Source organism: Clinocottus analis, unplaced genomic scaffold (genome assembly GCF_023055335.1).
Source record: "Clinocottus analis isolate CAN_PGR_092001 unplaced genomic scaffold, fCliAna1.0.p SCAF_15, whole genome shotgun sequence".
In the NCBI taxonomy this organism is placed as follows: Eukaryota; Metazoa; Chordata; class Actinopteri; order Perciformes; family Cottidae; genus Clinocottus; species Clinocottus analis.
In genome coordinates, this window is record NW_027175876.1 from 13106583 (window position 1) to 13129292 (window position 22710).

Consider the following 22710-nt stretch of genomic DNA (forward strand, 5'->3'; position numbering starts at 1 on the left):
TGAACATTCGTTGTAATAACTTATATATAAGTTATATAACATATCCTGACCAGAATGCTTTATTTACATGTTAAAATGTGAAATATGAATATAATTAATATCAGGGGTTCTGTTTTTACCATGACTTTATCATCTCTCTCTCTCTGGTTCGCAGGCCTGTTATTTATGATTGTTTTATGCCAGAGTTGTCTCTTCGGAGACCAAAAGATCAAACACGAATGAGTCCAACATTCTCTGGCCTGAGTGATTACTACCTTCTGTCTAGAACAAAGTGTGCCTTTCCACTGAACCATTATTCTTGAGCATTTGCTTTTGCTTTGTCAGCAGCAGTGGTGCATTAAAAGTTCAGGCGGGCTGCAGTTGACGTTCCATATTTGACTTTGCTCTTTGTAGATCTCCCTCTGGATTACAAGTTCCCCAGATTTTCTCCCGACAAGCCCTGCACCACCGGCTACTACCCCAGGCCCCCGGATTCTTTGCTGAAGAGGTGTGAGAGTCTGTCGTAAAAAAAAAAAGAAAGAAGAAAAAAAAAAGAAAGAAGAAAAAAAAAAGGAAAAGTTAAAAAAGAAAAAAAAAAAAAAGAAGAAAGTCCTCCCTTGCCCCTCTGCCTCAGGAGAGGAATGTGCCTCCATTTTTTTTGCCTGTAGTTTCCCACCTGACCCCGCCGCCATCTGTGGAGCACAGGATGCATACGCTCCTCACCCATTCAGAGAAACCATGTGAATGTAAGCCACAGTATCTCTGTAATAACGCCTACATTTGAACGTTGTTTCGTGGTTTCGTGTACCGTACACGTGGAAATATGACAAAAATAATGGTGTATGTGCGTGTGTGTGGTGCTGCATAACTTAACAACAGGAGATGTAGTGTTTTTATCGTTTCATGTGTGAGGCCCTTATTCTTTTCTATGGTAGATTGTTTAAAAAATAATCTGATTCCTTCGAACTTTTCCAAAATAAAATGAACATTTTACTGTCTCTTTATCCCTGAAGTGATTACCTCAAGAGAGTTCTCTACTGTAAGCAGTACCCAGATGGTCACAGTGTGTTTGTCCCCCAAAAATCCTGTTGGAGTCATTGTGTCAGTATTTCTGTGTATCACAGTTATTGTGAGGTCCTCTTTTTTTAAAATATGGTTTTACTGTATGCATTTGAGTAACCTTAACTTTAGGTCTGAGGTGTACTGTTTCCCCTGTGTCAGTTTCGTGGAAGGTGTTAATCTTAATCAGGTCATTGTTGCCAAAGAACTGGCACAGTGCTGTCCTTTTGTGTTGGCTGTCTCAAAAAAAAACACAACTTTGGGAAACAATTAATAATAATAACAATAATAGTGGATGATGAAGACTATGCTAGATGTTCTCTGTATTATTTTGTTTTTGGTGCAACGGTGACATGTGCTCTTTGAGTGATTGTGTAAACACGTGGACTACTTGTGCTTCATTCATATGCAGTACCAGATTGAGATATGCTTTGCTGACCTCTGAATGGATATTTTGTCGGTTTGCATAGACAAGTTGTGCCATACTATTTAGGAAACACTCTATGGATGTTTGCTTGTTTCTCTTCTGTCACCCAAGATTGATTTCATACTCATCTCCTCACACCCGGGAAGTGTTTAGCCTAGCTTAGCATTAAGACCAGACCACTTTTAGATTCTGGGAAAAGTTCAATGTACAACAACTTCAAAACTTGTTGTTGCATCATTGGCTCTATTCTGATCAAGTCTGAATGTACGTCTCTTATTGTGAAAGCAAATTCATACAAATCAAGTTTGGATAGGTTTTCCATATCGGGCCCAAAATATCCATTACAATTTTGGTTTGAGCCTGGCGAAAGAGGACATTCCAGGTGCTACATGTTGGCGCTGTAACGTTTTCTGACCAACAAGTCGTTATTTTTGAATAATCTACAACAAAGTTGTCAAACTACTTTAACTTTGTCCGTGAATTCCTCCATGTTGCATCTCGTACGTTCTGGTTTCAAACAAATGCATTTCAGTTACCTGCTTTTGTTCCTTTGTCTGAACTGTGTATTTAATATTGACTAAAAAGCCTCAGGCCTTCTTCCTACAAACACTGTACCTAGCTGCTGCTGGTCTCATATGAGGTCATTTTGAATTCATTCAAGTATTTTCTCTTCTTTTTTCTTTTTCTTTTTACATTGTTTTAACAGCCTGGTCTCACTCCCAGGGCGTCAATTACCGACACTAGAACAGCGATCCGAGGCGTCTTAATAGCGTCTTGAACAAAGCGCCCTTTAGAGTCTGCATTATACTCTGTAGGCTTTGAACTAACAAAATACAAACTCATTCAGATCAGCTGACATAGTATTGAGGTGGGATGGGTAAAAATAAACATGCTGAATTCTTACTCAGGGGGCTGGCATTTGTAAAAACATAAGATGTGTTATTTTTCAGACATTGCCGCTAAGCCACTGAGTCACGTCACACCTGCAGCCTAAGTTACGTAACAAGCAAAGTTATTTTAAGCCGAACCATGAGTTGTTTTTTCCGAACCTTCACCAAGTAGTTTTGGAGCGTAAACAACTAAATGCCACCGCGTCACAATGTCAACCGCATGCTAACCCCCTGCTTCAAGATAATACGCAAAAGGCCTGGCCAAGTGGCAAAACATGACGAGCAAAGACGCGATCAAGTTGCAGGAACAAGATACAAAATGTATCCATGTAACCAGTTGAGTGTTTCTTAGAAGTACTTTTCATGGAGTCTGGGTAGCATCTTGCTAACTGCTAGCTAGTGTCCTTTGTGCTAAGCTGGGCTGAACATCCCGGACCAATCTCAATGGTAACCACATGGAGACGAAACTGTTTTCCATCTTCTCATCTGATCAAACAAAAGCATTTAAAAAAAACATCCATTTTAGATGACCGTCATCTCTCAGGGGAGGAGAGAATATTTTGACAATAAGCAGCATAGAGCTGTCAAGTATGTGAGAGATTGGTCATCTAAAGGGAATTTTTACTTTTGCCGTCTGTGCAGGTTGTTTTATGGATACACCTGTGGTGATTGTACTCTTCTTTTCTCATCTGACTTGGAAAATTTGACATGCACATTTGCCTTATGTTGAATTCATTTGTGGTCTTAAGTTTTCGAAAAAAACAGGGAAAGTTCAATTCTATGTTGAAGTGTATTGTCGATGAAATAAAATGTTCTACAATTTTCTTACACAGAGGTTTTTTCTCTTTTCGCTCTGCACATGCATAGAAATGTTTAAATGGGAACAAATCACATGTAGCCGAGTTTGAGTTAACTCTCATTTAGGACAATGACAAATTTGTTTAAATGGGAAGCAAAATATCAATGTTTTCTACATATTTTAAATTTCAAGCCACTCAGCAACATTGAACTCCTTTGCACTACTTCTTCCATTAAAAGCAAAAACCTGCAGAGTCAAAGCCCTGTTGCCCTTCTTCACCTACCAGCAGTCGGTTCAGCTGTAGTTACCAGCTATTGTGAAAACATGGCAACACATATTCACCCTCTGAATATGAATATGCATGCGTGTTTTCCCATTGACATTTCTCACCTGTCAGACAACATTAGTAACTTTTTGTTGTTTGATGTAATTTGCTGAAAGGAAAACAGCAAAACAAACCACTGATTTTCCCCGAGGATGTCTGACTGAAACATCAGTGCATTATTTAATCATAACATTGGATTGAAGTTCCATTTACGAGATTTGTATGCTACAAAGTGGAGTACATCCCATCTTTATTTCATTAGCTACACCCAGCTCAAATAATGCAGCCTAATACAAACCACGGAATGGCAATGAAGTTGAATCAACACAAGTCTGAAACAAACACAATATTCATGAATGGAGGATTTACTGCAAGACTGTTGTATAAGACTGTGTTGACTTTAGCGAGGTGTACCTAATAAACTGGCAGCGGACATCATATCCAACGTGACCCTGAACAGAATGAGGGGTTAGTAAGCATCTCATTTTGTATTCATGTTGCATTTGTTTGTTTTGTTTTTTGGTATAAGATGTGCATGAACATGTTTTAGTTTGAGAAAGTGTCATTTCTATTTATTTATTTTTGGAATACTAGTTGCTAAATATTTTAAATACTTATTGTAAGTCGCTTTGGATGAAAGCGTCAGCTAAATAAAAGTAATATAATGCAAATATGAAATATAATGAAATGCAAAGATTTGATAGTCATGCTACCTGTACATAGCTAAATCTATAATATAGTAATGCAGGGAGCGGGGACTTAAAGGCTATCCAACTTAAGTCAGGGGTCATGTAACAACCAGCACTTTTTAAACTAATTTAGTTTTAAAACTCCAATATCACTGTATGCCTGGTCAACGATAGATAGATAGATAGGTAGGTAGGTAGGTAGGTAGGTAGGTAGGTAGATAGATAGATAGATAGATAGGTAGGTAGGTAGGTAGATAGATAGATAGGTAGGTAGGTAGGTAGATAGATAGATAGATAGATAGATAGATAGATAGATAGATAGATAGATAGATAGATAGATAGATAGATAGACTTTATTGATCTCCAGGGGGAAATTTGTTTGTAGCAGCATCAAGCTAGCTACACGGTAAATGTAAAAAGTATGAACATACTCAATATATACAATACAACAAAAGAGCAGAGCAGAACATATTCAATTTAAGAAAATTAAATAATGAAAAAAATGCAAAAGGCAGTATTCCCTCCCTGTTAACCCAGTTAAGTGGGAGGAAGGCAGCGGCCACTTATTTCATTAGGTCCCCTTTAAGTCTCTCTCTCCCCGGCCGCCCCTCCTCACTCACTCGCTCGCTCGCATGACGCTCCCTCGCACACTCGTTCCCTCTCCTCCTCCCCTCTCTCGTCCCCTCCCTCCTCCCCTCTCCAAGTCTTTCTCGTCCCTGAAGCAAACTTTTTAACCGTATCGATAATCTCTCCCGAACCACCGCTGTGACGAGAAGAAATGCCCGTCGTGACGAGGCGGAGACGGATTAGCGAGCACCGCTTCTGACAGGTAACGTCCAAGGTTTTCTTTCTTTTCTTTTCTTTTTTTATACTTCACTGCTACCAAGTCTGTTCGTGGTCGAGGCGAACAAGGCTACCTTTGTGCGTGAATTTAGGATTATCGATACCATCGATAACTGATATTGGGCTACTGTAGACTATTCACGTCACGGTTTGGTAGAGGAGCTTTTTTTTTAAAAAAAAGAAGTGAAGTACTGACCAACATCACCCGCAGCTACATGATAGACTTTTTTAATAAAACGGAAAGACTTAATAAAGGAAAAGTTCGCGTAAACTTAATGCGAGGTCTGCAAAGGGAGGAATGATTTTTATGAGTGCAGCCTATGACCGACTCGTTCTGGTTGACAATGAGACTCCTGCTGCTTCTTCTTCTTTGTTTTTTATTACCTTACAACTGTGGAACAATGGGCAACAGATATTAATGAGTCATAACTATTTCCTACGTTTGAACAGCACTTAATTGTTTGAAGTCCGAGGGAGCCTCAAGTACTCTGGAGGCCTGAGGCGCGGTGCTAATCTAGATTTAAATTTGCATTGTTTTGGCCTATTCATTTTACAGTGACACAACACAATTTTAATGTCTTTTTAGCTGTTGTCTAATACTCCCCTCGTTGATTAAAGGATGATGTACTATAAGCTTATCACAGCAACAGTATAACTCAGTGTCAGTGCTGCCATTCATGAAATGACTCGCAATGAGATGAGTAATGACCTTGAGGTAATTGTACTGTGTGGTGGTTTTCTAGGTATTGAGAGGTTTTTTTTTGTTTTTACAATTAAAACGTACATGTCATGCATTTTGCTGACTGGTTCTGGTTAGGTAAGATGTTTTTGATATACTTCTAATTTGATTATGTTCAGGCAAAGAAGGAATAGATTAATCATGAACTAAGGGATGGGTATTAATGTCCGTCTTCATCCTCTGCTTTGATGCTTTTACACGTTTCGATACTCTGCTGCAGACACATGGCAGTCGGTGCTGAGAAAGTACAGAGGTTTGGTACTCAGCCCTCATTAAGGCCTTACTGTACTTCCCCATTACAGTTTTATTCCTGGCATTGTGCAGGCGGCTTTGAAACAACACTTTCACCTACATTTTGACACAAACAGTTTTTTTTTTAATTGTAGCGCTGCAATAATAAAAAAAATTTCACTATCCACTTATTGAAAAATATGAAGGAAAAAAACAAACACAAGAACCATTCTCAGAGTTTGTCTTTAAATGTCTCTTTTTGATGGATTCAAAACAGTTTGAAACCCAAATATATAACAATTTACAGTGATAGGAAACAGGGTAAAAGGCAGCAAATGTTGACTTGAGAAGCTGGATCGTGCATATAAATGTTTTTTTGTTAAGGCATTGTATAAATTACGGAAATTATAATTAAGAGTGTTGGCGAATGAGTGAAATATGAAAATAAGGGTCTCAGTGTAAAGACCTACGAATGATAAACTAGTTTTGAATAGCACTTATCTTAACCACGTATCTACCACAAATGTATCCTTTGAGTTTAGTAAAGTAGCCCAAAGCAAGTAAGTCTGACATCAGTCTAATTCAGTCCTCAGTAAAAATAGATCCTTGGCTGACACAGTTGCAGCTCCAGTGTGATGAATTAGTCCGGACTTGTCTTCATAGCTCTGTTTCAGCTGCAGGTCCACCATCCTCGTTGTTCACCACAGAGGAATGTGAAATGTGTCAGATGTCAAAAAATGAACTTTAGGAGGGGCAGCTTTTTCATATATGTATGAACATTGAGCTTTCCTTGATTAACAAAAGGCAACATAAAACACATGAACACCCCGGACGTCTCGCTGCATTCGAATGGACACCAGTCTAGACGTTGTTGAAATCACTACCAAAGGGTTTTCCAGCCGGCCTTTGCCAAGAGCTCCACTAAGGTCATGGAATTTACTCTCATGTTCAGAGCAGAGATGACGGGCCAACTCTTGTCTTTCTGAAGAGCACAGCGGTTCAGTTAAGGGGTTGTAGAGTAATGTTACTGCGGTAATGGGCCATTTATGACCTTCAGGCCTGCTCGTCTCGCCATCTGGGTGTGCATGGCTAGACTTGTCTGACCAGCTCAGAAATCAATCCCGGCAAGTGAATTTGAGTTAACACAGCGAGCAGAGGTGTCATACGATATCCGGGTTTGCCTGTTAAGTAGAGGAGAAGATTTTATGGCAGAAGGTTACCATTTTTATTTTTCGGAACTATAGAGAATAAAGAATATGAAAACTGTTGGTCTAAATTTTAACGGCAACCCTACGTCATCGGACAGTAGTGTTTTGAATTCTAGTCTCCATTACTATGGAAAGCCTACATCATCAGGAATACAGCTGTATCTAATTATTCAAGGAATGCAGAGCTTTTGTAAGAAAAGACCGTGCAGAATATGGGCTGGCTTTCTCTAATCCTTCTCTTCCCCCCACTGTTCCCTCTCAGCTGAGCTCCTTCGGCGATGCCACAGTCCCCTGTCTGATGAGACGATGAGAACCCACACCCGCGGGGCCCCCACAGTCTTCTTTCTAAGTCTGCTGTGGCCCCTGCTCGCCCCGGTGGCGGCGGCGGCAGCGGAAGCAGCAACGGAAGTGGACCCCGGCGTAGGAATCCCCTTCATGGGGGGGAACTACAATGGTCACCCCATGCTGTACTTCAACCGGGGGGATGTGGAGGAGCTGCAGTACGCAGCGACAGGGACTCATCGGGACATGGCGAGGAGGATCCGCGAGGCCGGGGAAACCATGCTGGAGCATCCGGAGATGTACCTGCCCCCCTGGAGCCCCGCGGAGTTCAGCGCCCGCTGGAACGAGGTGTACGGAAACAACCTGGGTGTGCTGTCCATGTTCTGCGTGCTGTACCCACACAGGGCGGGGGCCCTCGACCTGGCCAAGGACTACATGGAGAGGATGGCGGCTCAGCCTAGTTGGTAGATTTTCTGTCTTTTAATTATTTTATTTCCTGTCGTCACGAGAGCCTGTTAATTGTTGAGTAATGCGCATGACAAATGTGAGCCGACTTTGGCTTTTTACAGAGACAAATAGATGTCTGTTGAGAGCTTACAGATGGTACCTGATATCTGTTTCCACCCCTATGTGTGTATCAACCGGGTATTAATGCTGAGTCCTCCCGCTCAGAGGATTTCTGGACGGCTCAGGAGTGTTCTCCTTTTCCTCTAAGGGCAGAGCTCTGGTGAAGATAAGTTTGTGCTCCGGGAAATATGTTGAGCAGCTGTTTGTCGAACATGAAAGGAAGTTAACTGTTCAGATGTGAACTGAATAGCCCACTGCAGGGACCTGGGCTGAGATTGAAGCTCGGGCTCCAGGTGACCGGACAAGAGTTGACACTGCTCACATTGTTAAAGTTACGTAAACCCTGCGTTCAAACGGATACATAAAAAAATGTCCAAAAATATTGATATTTAGCTCAGTCGTCATGAAAAAAAGTTGGTATTTCTACAAACGAAGGATATGTTGATGTTTTTGCATTTGGTAAGAGCAATAAATGTAGTGTATATAGAGACCGTTACGGAAAGCTGACCAAGAGCAGGTGGGTGGTGTGGATGGGTGGAAACAAACACAATGCGAACACAAGACTTTCACCCAGGAGACCACTGCTGAGTGACACCAAAAGGAAACATTAACTTCACACTTTCATACACAACATTGTATCAAGCGTAAACATTGTGACAAGCGTTACGATTGCTGAGTGCGATCATGACCATAAATTACAATTGTAACGTGACAACCTTAAATTACGCACTTAGTTTATGCTGAGTGCGTAATTTATGGTTGTCATGTTACGTTTTTACGCTGTAACATTGTTACCTTTATTCTTTTAACACAAACCATCATGGTTTTTCTTCCTGATCATTTTTGTTTGAAAGCATCAGCATTCAACGTGTCCTGTGTGGTTTGCAAAAACGTACAATACCCCAAAAAAAATTCTGGCTACTGCGTTGTTGGATTTCTTGGAAGGGAGCATCTGCCATGCTGGGATCAAATGCCCTGAAATCACTCGGTGATATCACTTTTTCTTTTTTTTTTAAAGAAGCAAATTGTAGAGCAAAGAAATGAGCAACTTTGAGTGTTGAACAATCAATTTGAGGTAATCATTAAACCAGTGTTGACAATTTCACCATGAACCAATTGCCACACATAAACTCTGAGCTTTAACTCATGCAAATAAAACCTGCACACCGTGAGAAGCACAACCAACAAGTCAGCTGAATCCATCCATTCAGCCAAATTTGAACAATCCTCAGGCTTTTCAGAGTCAGCCGTCGACGGTGCTTCCTCATTTCCCTAACAATCTGATTAAGTTCAATGACCATTAGTTCTGCCTTCAAGTGCAAAGTGGCCCGAGAAGTGGATTACACCCATTCACTGCTCTCCAGCTCTCCACGGCTTTTATTTCAAAGACTATAGGAATGAAGGTCTCAGAAAAGGTTGCATCCAGTGTTGGGGTCCATGGTAACCGTCTACTGTTCATTCACATAAGCTCACATAATTAGTGCTAACCAGCTAGCGACGAGGATTTCTTAACATAAACCATGTCTTCAAACTTCAGTTTGATTTTGTGTACTAAGTTACAAATATGTGCAAAAGTCATGTGTAGTTGTCCACAAATTTCTCTCCCTGAGATGAACGTTGACTCGTCAATTGTCTCAGGAGTCCTCACATCGCTGGGCAAATCTTTAAAACTGGAATTATATGAGTGACTCGACGACATCTTCAACGTTATTTCCTTCATTTAGTGACCCAATACCAGTGGTTGGAGAAGAAATTATACTGTAATTGTTTTAGTAACAGTGACAATCTGAGTCTTCATAGGTCAATATACCTGTAGTAACAGATGTTAGACGTGTCGTACTACATTTCGGGTTAAATACAGGTATTTACTGTCATGTCATGCATCGTTTGTAGTGTGATTACTCTATTCCAACAGTTCGTCTGCCTCAAGGCAAACATTGTTACCCTCCTAAATCCTGATTGCAATGGTTTTTTGTTTGTAATTAAAGTTTCTATAGGCTGAGGGGTATTTGCTCCGTGGCTCATTTCTAAGAGGGGGTGTTAGGTGGTGTGGTGTTATTGTAATTTGCAGGACATTTTTGACAATATTAGTTTGTGTGCAGCAGTGCAGAAAGGAGAAGCCACTGAGCATGTGTTTTCACAACTTCAGAACACACTGTGAGTTTTCTCCTTGGCCGCACTTTCAGAATGGTCAGTGAACCTCTGAAGGCTCGCGCAGAGCGACTCCAGGAATCAGTCAGCTGTGGTATTCATGACCTTCAATTATGTCTCCGAACGACTCCATGAACCATGTTGGGCTGGGGATATTCTACTTTGTGGTATACTGATGTGTCTGCTTCCTCTTTTCTTTTTTTTTTATACACAGTCTGTGCAAACATACAGAAGTGTGATTCTGTGTGCTTTGGCGTGATTCAATATACAGTCCACCTGCGACTTGGCATTCATTTTTATTATCACATTCCTTCTTGCTATAATGGCAAATTGCAGCGTAAAGAAGCAACCCATTTGGGGTTAATTTGCATGAGCAGACAGGAAGTGGTTTTCAAATAAACCTAGTGGCACTTAACATGTGGAAGCAATGTATTACCAACGTCAAGTTGATGATCCTGTTTATAATTTAGTTGCCAATTTATGCTTTAAACCTTTGGGGTTTTAAAACTTCAACAACAACTGAAAAGAGTGAATCTAAAGTTATAATTCATGCATCCCAATTATTAACTTGTGCTCTTGAAGTAAAGGAACATGACATTAAAGGGGCTTAACGTTTTGACACGTGTAGGTTTAAGTTTTATAGATTTTCTGAGGTCTGACGAGTGTCACTGTTTATTTTACACTGCGTTAGTGTTAACAAGTAGGAAAGAACGGGTTAACAGCTGTGATTTAGTATTGAGATGCCAGCCAGAACCCATGTGAATGTGGTCAGAGCGAGCAGATCTTAATGTGTTCACAGCTGTACTTATATGTGTCCATATGTATTCATAAGCTGTACTTATATGTGATCGGATCACCCGGGCCACATGTCAGCACCACTTCTGAACACAACCTTAGATTTGATTCACTGAGTCCACTCGTGGCCGTTTTAAAAATACAGCGCCAGGTTTCATGCCCACATCTGAGGATCCTTTCTTTTGAACTAAAGTGTGCAGACTGATTACACAACACCTTTCACTCTTTTACAACACCAACACTTAAAACCCACAGGAGTCAGCATTCTCAGATTCCAGCGCCCCGTTAACCAGGAGAGAATTTGCGCACACTACACTTTTAATGTCTTTTTATTGGTGAGCAATGGTGCAGCACTTGTGGTGCACGCTGCTACTTAGCATCTTTATTTTTGCTTTCAAAGGGAATAGATGTTTTACGGCTGTGGTAAAGATAATTAAAAAGGATTTGCAAAGAAAAAGGCCTTCTTGTTCATGACGAACATTTTCCAGGACTTAACTTTTAAAGAGTGAAAATTTGACACCTGATTACAGTTGAATGTTTATTTTCCATGTGCTCCACATATGTTTAAGGCCCTGCCTTGAGCCTTACGTTGGGTGTTTGTGTTGCAGGTTGGTCAAAGACGCCCCCTGGGATGAAGTTCCTTTGGCGCACTCTTTGGTCGGGTTCGCCACCGCTTACGACTTCCTGTACGAGTACTTGAACAAGGGCCAACAGGAGCGGTTCCTCCAGGTGATCGGCAACGCGTCACGTCTGATGTACGAGAAGTCGTACGTCCGAGGCTGGGGGTTCCAGTACCTGCACAACCACCAGCCCACCAACTGTGTGGCGCTGCTCACAGGAAGCCTAGTTTACATGACCCAAGGTTAGTGTATATTATCATTATTATTCATGACTTTGAAGTTTGATTGTATAGAGGTCTATTAGAAAATGACTCTACTTCTCAATTGATTTATTACCTTAAACGTTGTAAACATAAGTTTATGGTCTCAATCTCTAGTTTCAAGTCTTTTTCGATACAGCATCATATATTATGATTCCATTGAGAGTAAATTAGATGATAAAGCAGGGTATGATTTAGGGCCGGGCTACCTTATGATTGACAGTTGTCGGGTGTTTTTGTCTTCTGTGTGTTTTTAAGCTTACGAAAGTCAAATGTAACTTTTTTTGTTTGCCTTAAAATTAGTTTATTCAGCATTAGGTTGTATTTAGCACCCTGGTTCCAAGTGTTGTGTGTAAAGAGCAAGAAACCTTTACAACTAGTGGTTAAGATTGTCATGAATTCAATAGAGATGTTCATATTCCCTTTAGGAAGATTCATAGCTGTTTACGAATGTTTTCGTTCCCTTTATATATTTGATCAATTAATGAATGAGCTCCCTTGCTGCTTCACTCAGCAAGGGAGCTCGTTGCAGCTCTGTGTGGGAGCTGTACGCATTAGAAACCTGCCTTTCTCAGCATTAAGAAGCTTCAGCTCAACTAAAGGAATTCCATGAGTTTTTTACTGTGGAGGTTTAGTCTCAAGGTCTTAAGGCTGATTCAGAGGATTTTGACCCAACTCAGGATGCAGTCGTGGTCTCAGCGACGGCCATAGCCGGGAGCATTGTGTTTCTTTAGTTGTTCTGTCGAACAGACCGACCGACGTACGGACGTCTCAGAAGCACCTGGTGGGAATCCCTTCATCTAAGTTCCTGTGACCTCACGAAACACTTTTGACAGATCTTAAGAATTCATAAGGCAGTTATAATAATTTAATTGACATTAAAGTGAATACATCAAAAAATGCAACTTGACTGGTTGGCGCAGGCATACAGCTAAATATTGGTTTAGAATATTAGCTCACGAAGGGTAAATATTTTGTATAGTTTATTCACATCTGCTGTACCTTCAACATGGTTTCTCTGCCAATACTTCTTAGTAAAAGTGCAGTCATATTTGCTCACTGTGGCTTGTTTATAGAGTCAGTTAAGGTTGATAGGGCTGTAACTGATATTTATTTTCATCATTGACTAACGCGCCCAAATGTTGTTTGAGAAGCTGGAACTATATATATATATATACACACACTGTACATGTGTACACATGTAATTGTATGCCAAGAAAGGTTTTATTAAATTAGTCCAAAGGCGTTTCAGAGGTAAATTTTGTTTGATGGATTATTCCTTTGTTTTCTGTCGGCAATTAAAGCAATGATGGTAACGACTGATTCAGAAGCAATGCACAGGCAGTTTCATGATATCCTCGCAGTGATGGTCTTGGCCGGTCTCGAATTGAATCCAGAGTCCTCTTTGTCTGAGACGGAGACAAGAACGAGTACTGCAACACTGCGTGTAGCCGACATGTAGAGCGTGACTGTTGGTCTTTGTGATATTCATCCCGCCCCGCTCTCATACTCAGTGACAGCCAATCACCTGGTCTTCAGACTGCATATACATATATATGCTACAAGCCATATCTTGTAATTTTCATGGGGAGACTTTCTGTTCGCTTGTGAGAGAAACTTTGACTGGAATTTCAGTGTTGTCAGCCTGAGGTCAGCTGTCATAGCTGCACTTAATCCTTTTGTAATTGTTCTCCAGATGAGGTTCTCCACATGACTCTGCAGCGCTCCCTTTGTGAGACCTGACACAATTATTCAGCGCTGAACTTGTCTCTTCGCCACAATATCCTGCACTAAATATTTTGAGTAGCAGACGGCAGAGAAAGGCCATCAGGAGGTGAAACGCCTGCAGTGCTTTGCCCCCGGGGATTATGATTCCTGGCACAAAAGATCCCAGTCCTGACGTGAACTAAATGGCAGCTGGTTTACAGTGAACCGCTGAGGTCACAGTGGTTTTATTTGAGACTTTTCTTTTTTGTCGAGGGCAACAACAGGCGCAAACCTCAGTGAACACGGACCTCTACTCGCTTCATTTACGTTTTGTGTCGAGCCGAGGAAAAAGTGAGTTTGCTTGCCCGTCTTTTTTACTCAAGGGAAGGGCTTGTGCTCAGCCACTGCTCAGTTTATGACTTTTTTTTATTTTGCTTGAAGTGGGGCTTTACAGCAGACCTCATGTAGAGATGATGATATTGTCATACCGAGCAAGGGTGAGAAAATTGCTTCTTAAAAGTTTGCTGGCACATGCTGCACTTGCCACAAATTCTCTTTTTAGCCGCTTCATACGACACAGTCTCACTCAAGTGTCTCGCCGGACACTGTGCAGAGGCCCGACGGCGTTCCATTAGCGTATATGTATCATTAATTTCCTGTGCAAAGGGATGACATTACGTCCAAATATTATTGTGCTAAAATTCCTGAGAATAAATGGAAAGTTTCCAATACGCACTACCAGGAGAGAAGAACAAATTCTTCATTGGTTATCTGACACAATCTTTCAGCCAATTGTTGACTTTTTAGAATGTTTTCTTTACTAACTATCTCTTCCTGTGAAGAGCCACTCACTGACATTATAAATATGCATTCATGTGTTTGGCTCTTGGGCAATGCGAACCGACTTGGATAAACACAGAAGACACAGATGCAGATCATTGTCTGTTGCTGCCACCTTGAAGCTGATCTGTGCTCGGTGCAGGCACAGTTCACCTGTGACGACCCAAAACTCCCTCCCTGTCACCCAGCCTCCCCTCTGGCGGTCCACGCAGATGTCTGCCAGAGTGATATTCACTGGAGCTGCCGTGAGCTTCGGAGCTTATCACGAAACCGCCTGGCATCCTGTTAAGACTTTTGCAAAGTCGGGTAAATACACTGTAATATCAAGCCCGCTTGTTCCACATCCTGATTAAATTGTTACCCAAACTACCCTTTTTTCTATCTGCATCCAATGGGGAGCAACATTTTGCTTCAATAGCAGCACTTTCATCTGCTGCTTCCCCCCCCCCCCCCCCCCCCCCCAAAAAACTCCTTTTTCTCTCCTTTTCCTCTGTTACTGCTTTTAATAGAACGCAAGACTACGCGCCTATACACCACATGAATGCACCTCCCCCGCAATTGAGCCATCAGTTCTCTGGAAAACATTGTCCTTCATTACTGACTGTCCCGCCCCTAATGTGAAATGGATAGGAAAACAAAAATAACACACTCCCCGGTCGGTGGGAATACAAGATCCTTGCAATTGCACACCAACCCTCGTGTGACAAGGAGCAGAGGGCAATGTCCAAGTGCGTTGTTGGAAAATAACAAATCCCTTGACCTTTCACATTCCCCTGGACATAATGTGTACTAATGTGTTTCCCCTTTTAATGTGGTTGAGCTTAATGACCCTCTTTTTTGTTTTTGTTTCTCCTTTTTGTTGACGTCCAGTGTTGTAATTGTTTGTTCAACATTGTGTCCTCGTTAGGATTTTCTTCTCGATGACATTGGAGTTTCCGGACACTTTTTTCGGTCTTGTTTTTTACTGACATGCTGCTCATGCAACAGCTGGAAATCTAAAATGCGGAACTGTCTGTGTGGCAGACGGTTTTAATCTCAGGAAATGTCTACTTTACTTGCAGGTTTTGTAGTTCCCGTCCGCTCTTTGTGGCTTTTTAGCCTCTTCGGTGGAAGTAAAGGGCTAATTCTAAGGAAAGGAAAACAGTGATTCTAACGACACAGTTTCAAAGAAGTTAAAAAAAAACTGAAACCGTCTGACAAACATCTCATATTTTCAAATTGTTCCTGTGCCTTCAAGAGGCCACGGGGGGGGGAAAAAATGATGATTTAGTTTTTTTGATCCAGATTGTTTCGCAGACACCGACAAATTGTGTTCACTACTCCTTTTAAGTCATAAGGATTTCATTTAAAATCATGTTTTTGCTTTTGAGGAAAGTACTGAAGGGTCTCAAGCTGCTGAGCTGCTTATGGAGGGTGGAACTGGACTGTGTGAGCGCTGGTGACGCTCTGTTTGTGTCAATATGTTATTTGAGTTCCTGTTTGATGGTAAATACCTGCTCTGTGTAGACCGGCCGTCCCCAAACCAAACAACCGTTAGGGACGGCTCCAGTGGGCGGACTCTGCCCGCTGGGTGGGTGCTGGCCAGTTACCGCCGATGGCCCCGGGATTCCTCCATGAACTGAGGCCGGAGTGTTCATGTGGTCGCCTGTTCTCATAGTAAAGTCTATGTGTGTGATCCAGCGGTGTGCGAGAGAGTATACATGGTGTAGTGTGCCATGGTGGTGTCATGCTTTCCATAGCCACAGGTAAATGTTGTGTGTGGGAGGTTTCTTTAGGTAACAGACTTAAGAAACTGTTTTTGAATTCATTCCATCAGTGACATAACACACACACACACACACACACACACACACACACACACACACACACACACACACACAATGCAGGTTCTCTCATTTTGAGTTCTGGCGTGGATCTGTTCTCAAAGCACTTTCATGGCCCCTTCTTGCAAAGAGGATTACTGCGCTCCCATTTTGGAGAAAACCGTGAAAATCTATGATTATGTATGTTGTATAATACTTGTCTGCCGCTTGTCTGATTGTAGGCCAGGGCGAGTCTGGTTAGGTTTTTCGATGTGGAAATATTTACGATGTAAAAACTGCTTTCTCTATCAGCTTCAATAAATCTATGTAGAGACAATGTTGTCCCCCTTTGTGTCAAAGGGACATTTTTTTCTGCCTTGAACAGAGAAGCGATAAACAGAAACAACAAATGAGAGAGGCTTCTGTCTAAAGCTGCACTTAAAATGTGCAGAGTGTAATTGCACATACTTCAAATAAGTATGGATGTGGATCTTTACGTCGCTGCCATCAGAGGACGCTGAAAATGTCAAGCATTTTCCTTTTGAACCCAATAGCATGTCAAGAAGATAGGACATTCATGCGGTTAGTTCACTGACGTAATGATATGAATCCATTGACTAAAGACTACCAGAAAGGTGGGAAAAACACATCACACAGCCAACACACTATGCCGGGTTTTCGGGAAAATGTTTGTCAGCCGTACGATGCATTTACTCTGACAGTAGATGGGCAGAAACGGACCAAAAGCATAATCCAGGGCGTTCTGTATTTAACCCGTGGAACCATCTCAACTTCCTGTGTTCCAGGTTACCTGCAGGAGGCCTACCTGTGGACCAAGCAGGCCCTGTCCATCATGGAGAAGTCCATGGTCCTTCTACAGGATGTGACTGATGGCTCCCTGTATGAAGGAGTGGCCTATGGGACTTACACCACCCGCTCTCTGTTCCAGTACATGTTCCTGGTGCAGCGCCACTTCGCCATCAGCCACTTCGACCACCCCTGGCTCCTCAAACACTTCGCCTTCCTGTACAGGACTATACTGCCGGGTAACTGTCACTTCGCCTGCTGTGGCCAGCACAGTTGTTTTTGCAAATTAGATGCAGAAGAATGCTCTATCCCAGAAGTTTGATATATTGAGTTTGACGTAAAGGAATCACCATAGGCCGGCTGCCACTTGGAGAGTAGCTCCTCTGAACCGATATGGGGGTATGCATGCGTGTAGTTATTAACTTCCTGGATGCATTTGCGAAGCTGAGCCGAGACCTGCAGGGATTACACAGTGTCTTGGGAGTTTTGTCTGTCTGAAGGTCAGGCGGAGGGCAGCAATGGGGGAGTGGCCCCCTAGATCAGGCTCAGACATTTGGCAGCCCCCTGCCAACTGTTTCTGTATTGTGTCCGAGGAGCACCGCTGCACCTCTAATTACATCAGCCAGGAGGGCCTTGGATCCGGAGCCACAATAGCAGCAGGAATGTGCTGAGAGAGGCTTAAGACTCAAGTCCAAGCTTCACTGAAAGGGGTTAAAATATCAGTCCGAGGGAGAGCCTCGGTGGCTAAATGCTTCGAGCCGATGCCCTCTCTCCTACCGTCTCTTACCTGCCTCTACACTATCAGCTGTCCAATATTAAAAAGCCCCAAAAATAGATCAGTGTCAGTTGAAGTGTCAGCTGCTTACAGTTCTGAAGTGAACAAACGAGTCAGATTAAAGTTTAAGCACTGAATAACAACCGTTGACAGCAGTTGTAAGAGTTAAAGAAGAGATAAGTGGAAGTGCAGAAGTACAACGCTGTCGGGTCAAGTGTCAGTGGAAGTGGAGTGCAATGTCTCTTTAGCTTTTAAGCACCAACAGGAGCTGAAGTGTCAGTTTAAGTCTCAGCACTGAACGGATCTGAGGAGTTACTTAATACTTTGATCATGATTTCTGGAAAGAGACACTGCTGTTGAGTTTGGCGCTTTTGGGCACCACAAGCAGAGGACCATGTAGTTCTGCTGGAGAGGCCGATGTCTCCAACACTCGGAAACTCAATCTAGACTGAGAAAAGAAAAAAGATGTTTTTGTTTTATAGGGGAAAAAGTCCCTGTTTGAATCTGTTTAAATGTACTGTTGATGTGTGCGCTAAAACTATGAATTCAGTAGCGTTACCTCAGTTCCTGTCATAAATATCTGAGAGAATGTCCTCTTTGTTCAGCTACGCTCACAGAGATAGCACAAAGAGAATTTACTTTCTGTTGTGATCTTTGTTCTTGATTGTTTCTGGTTGATAAATGATCGGCTGTAATTACAAGCTGTAGTTACTGTAGCTGGTTTTGTAAGAGCCCCCTCACTGCTGGAGAGTAAGGTCTTCTCTGGGTAATTACAGACAACAAAACCGTGTGAACAATTATGGCTTGTTTGGGACTAAGCTGGGTCACATCAAGGTTCATGTGGTGTGTGTGTGTCTGTGTGGGAGTGGGGGGGCACCTTTGTTACATATCCGTGACCCCAGGCCAACCATTTTCCACTGAGCTCTGTCTGACAATATGAATCTGCATATTGTTTGGAAGGGATATTTTCATACACTGCAAACTTCAACAACATGTGTCAGAACATCCGCATTTTATTGTCACCGTTACGATGTTGAATATTTCTGTGTGACACTTCTGGGAAAGGCCGCCTCTGACGCTGCGTCCCTGTGTTTTCACGGCCTCCGCAGGATTTCAGAGGACCGTGGCCATCGCAGACTCCAACTACAACTGGTTCTACGGACCGGAGAGCCAGCTGGTCTTCTTGGATCGCTACGTGTTGCGCAACGGCAGTGGAAACTGGCTGGCAGATCTGATTCATCAAAACAGGGTGACGGAGGGGCCAGGGCAGGCTGGGAAGGGCCAGCGATGGTGTACTCTTCACACAGAGTTCATCTGGTGAGCTGCTGAATTTGGTTTCATAATAGGAAACGTGACCAGAGTTTTCTTTTTTTTTTGTTGCTGTTTAGAGCTTTTATTAAACTACTCTTTTTGAAAAGTGCCTCGCATTTCGGCCTTCATTTCTTATATCTGCTGAATGGCCATGCTTGAGATATTTAAATCTAGGGCTGCACCTGATGATTCATTTATGATTCATTAATTGAATGATGCGTTATTTTTTTTTTACGATTAGTTATTTAATCCATAAAATAATGACAAATACAGAGCATAAAAAGGGGATATCTTGTATTTTCATCTGTTCAACTGTCCATATGGTGTTCAATTTACATTTTAAAATGGAGAAAATGCAGCAAATCCCCCCGGGACAGCCATTGCTTAGCTTTTTTTGTTGAAATGGCATCATCGATTCTCTACAAATTGATTACTTGACTGATTCTTTCAGTTGTATTTCAATCCCAGCTTGATCCTCTGAAGAATGGAAGCAAAAGGAGGCAGCCAAAGCTCACTAATTAACACATTATATCTTATTTGTTTACGCCGTACAAAAAAAAGGTTGATAATTGCATAATGTCATCTTAAAGTCACTGCTAAAAAAAATCTTTAAACTGATGAGACTTTCCATCAGTGGTTGCTTTCGATCGATGTCCGTTGTGGTAATGTCTCCACCTGATATCCGTCCTCTCTTGGTGTCCCACAGGTATGACCCTGGACTGATTGCCAAGCCTCCGTCAGACTTTGGAACATCCCAGCTCCACTACTTTGAGGACTGGGGCGTGGTGACGTACGGCAGTGCCCTACCTGTAGACACCAACCGCACCTTTCTCTCCTTCAAGTCTGGGAAGCTGGGGGGACGCGCCATCTTCGACATCGTCCACAGGAACAAGTACAAAGAGTGGATCAAAGGGTGGAGGAACTTCAACGCCGGCCACGAGCACCCCGACCAGAACACTTTTACCTTTGCGCCCAACGGTGTCCCATTCATCACCGAGGCGCTGTACGGACCCAAGTACACTTTGTTGAACAACGCCGTGTTGTTCAGCTCTGCGGTCTCAGGGAGCTGCTTTAAGCCGTGGGCCGGACAGGTCACGGAAGCCTGCGATTCCAAGTGGTTGAAGTACAAGGTGGGGCTGGCGGCCGACGCCCAGGGCAAAGTCGAAGCCGCGATGGAGAGACAGGGAATGGTCTTCATCCGGGGCGAGGGGCATTCCGCTTATAACCCGGAGCTGAAGATCCGGAGCTTCCAGAGGAACGTCCTCCTTCTTCACCCACAGCTCCTGCTCCTCGTGGACCACATCCACCTGCATCCAGACAGCCCCACCCTTGCCACCAGTGCCTTCTTCCACAACATGGAACTCCCGTTCCAGAGCACAAAGGTAGATGGTGTCCACGGAGCGTTTGTATCACACGGGGAGGATAGGTATAAGATGTTTTGGATGGATGACACAGGCTACAGTAGCAAAGGAGTGGTAGGTTATTGGAATTACCCTCGAGGGTACCCGTACAATGGCTCCAACTATGTGAACGTCACAATGCCATTGAGGTACCCGCACACCAGGGTGGCCTACATTTTCTTCGGACCAGGCGTGGACGTACAGAGCTTCAGCCTGCGTGGCGACGACCAGAGAGTGGATATTTACCTGGCCACCAAGGATCACACGTACACCATCTACCTGCTGACCGGCGAGCTCACCACCAAGCCTCTGTTCGCCATGGTGCTGGTGGACCACAAGAAGATTGTGTTCGAGAAGGCGGCGACCGTGGAGGACGGCACTCCAGAGGAGGTGGAGGAGTACGTCAACGTGATGGAGGACAACCTGCAGCACGTCAAGCCCGTCTTCCAGCAGATGGAGAGGCACATCCTTGGACGGGTTCTCAACACCGCCAGCTTCCGAAAGACCGCAGAGCGTCTCCTCCAGTTCTCCGACAAGAAGAAGACGGAGGAGGTGATCGAGAAGATGTTCGCCATGTCGAAGAAGCAGGGCAAGGGCAAAGGGGGGAAGAAGGTGAACCTCGGGGAGAAGCTTTCTGAGAGTCTGCCGGACATTTTTGCGCAGATTGAGGTGAACGAGAAAAAGGTGCGGCAAAGGACTTCAAAGCGTACGTACGAGGACAGTCCGGAAGAGGGGGAGGGGGCCTTTATGGATTATGCGGACGGCCGCAAAAACAGAAAGGGGGCCTTCGTCAAGGGCCGTAAATACAAGGAGGTTCACATGGTGGCCACGGCCGGGAGCGAGGGTCTCTCCAACACCGCCTCCTACATAAGACTGTTTCTCCTCCTGAACACCGCCACCTTCTTTCTGCTGCTGGCTGTGTTACTGACTCGCTTCCAGAGAGGGCGGAGTTTGCACACGCAGAGATGCTTCTACACCATCCTTCTGATCGACTGCTTCATCTTACTGTACCTCTACTCCTCCTGCTCTCACAAGCAGTGTTAACGTCACGAGCGCCCTAAAGAGGGCGTAGGTTCGTCCAACCGGAGATGGAATGGCGCGTTGCTCGCGGTGAAGTAAATGCTGCACCCCACACCTCAGTCTGAGCCGGATCTTATGACACAATATTAAAGGGGACAGTTTCAGAGACTACAAAAGAAAAGAAAATCTGAGATTTCAAGAATAAATGTTTAAATATTTTGAGAATAAAAGCTAATGTTGTGAGAATAAAGAAAAGAAAAGAGAGAAAAAAGTCACAAAGATCCATCAATATAGCCTTTCATGTGATGAGATTCTCATTTGCTCTCTTATCTCAGTGATACGGAGGCCGCCAGCTTTAACTGGTCAAGTTAGTGGTGCGACTGGGCTGAAAATCTAGGTTTCATCTATTGATAGGTTTAGACCTCAGGACGTTTTATTGTAAATTGACAATCATATTTGACCTTTTCTAGAAATTACAACACAATTCATATAATACTATGCATTTATTCTCATAATAGTATGACAAATATGACTTTGTACTATTGCAATTTTTATCTTCTTAATATTTTTTTGTAGTGACTTTCTGAAAGTTTCTTTTTGCTCTTATAATATTTTTTCTAGAAATCATTTCTCATTATATTACATATTTTATTTTATTTATATAACCTTAAATTACAAATTTGCCTTAAAGGCCTTAAGGATAGTAATATATACATTACAACCTCTTTCTCTTAATATTGTGACTTTTTCTAGAAATGGCAACTGTATTCTCATAACATTCTGACTTTTCCCCCCAGAATATTGTAAGTGAATTCTTGAAATCTCTACTTTTTTTTTTTTTTTTACTGCAGCCCAAATACTCGTACAGTCTACCTGATGGGTAACAGGGAAAACAACTGATTCCAAATAGGAATTGATGAATAGCCGAGATGAAACCAGACCACCTCTGGTGTAATAAGCTTCTGTGGAGCTTTAGAACCGAGTCTGTGTGAAGTTTGTCCTTTGTTGCGTTCAGAGGTCCTGCCTTGTGTCAAAGATCTCAAGGTTAGCCACTATGATGCAGTCGCCACATCTGTGCTGGAGATTTGTCCTGTCTACATGGAAATACATTTAAATGTATATATGTGAAAGCGAGATATATTTTTATGGTTGTTTTATGGTTGTTTTTTACCATTTGTAAATAA

General features: G+C 42.7%; 2 protein-coding genes across 3 annotated transcripts in view; both read left to right on the plus strand.

Moving 5' to 3' along the window:
- nt5dc1 (5'-nucleotidase domain containing 1) overlaps positions 1 to 977 on the plus strand; it is a 47845-nt gene extending 46868 nt beyond the window's left edge. Inside the window, exon 12 of the mRNA XM_068576650.1 lies at positions 394 to 977. Within this exon, the coding sequence (XP_068432751.1) occupies positions 394 to 506 (113 nt within the window). The 3' untranslated portion in view covers positions 507 to 977. The remainder of the gene's footprint in view (positions 1 to 393) is intronic.
- A 3906-nt stretch (positions 978 to 4883) lies between these two features.
- On the plus strand, positions 4884 to 22073 carry dse (dermatan sulfate epimerase). 2 transcript variants are annotated; one of them, XM_068576647.1, is made up of 6 exons: positions 4884 to 4997; positions 7452 to 7935; positions 11593 to 11846; positions 17020 to 17259; positions 18905 to 19112; positions 19813 to 22073. In XM_068576647.1, the coding sequence occupies exons 2-6, from the start codon at positions 7496 to 7498 to the stop codon at positions 21548 to 21550; spliced, it is 2880 nt and encodes a 959-aa protein (XP_068432748.1). In that variant the 5' UTR covers positions 4884 to 4997; positions 7452 to 7495; the 3' UTR covers positions 21551 to 22073. The 2 variants fall into 2 exon arrangements, with proteins under 2 accessions (XP_068432748.1, XP_068432749.1); XM_068576648.1 differs by lacking the exon at positions 4884 to 4997 and having other exon boundaries at positions 7852 to 7931.
- Positions 22074 to 22710: the final 637 nt, after the last annotated feature.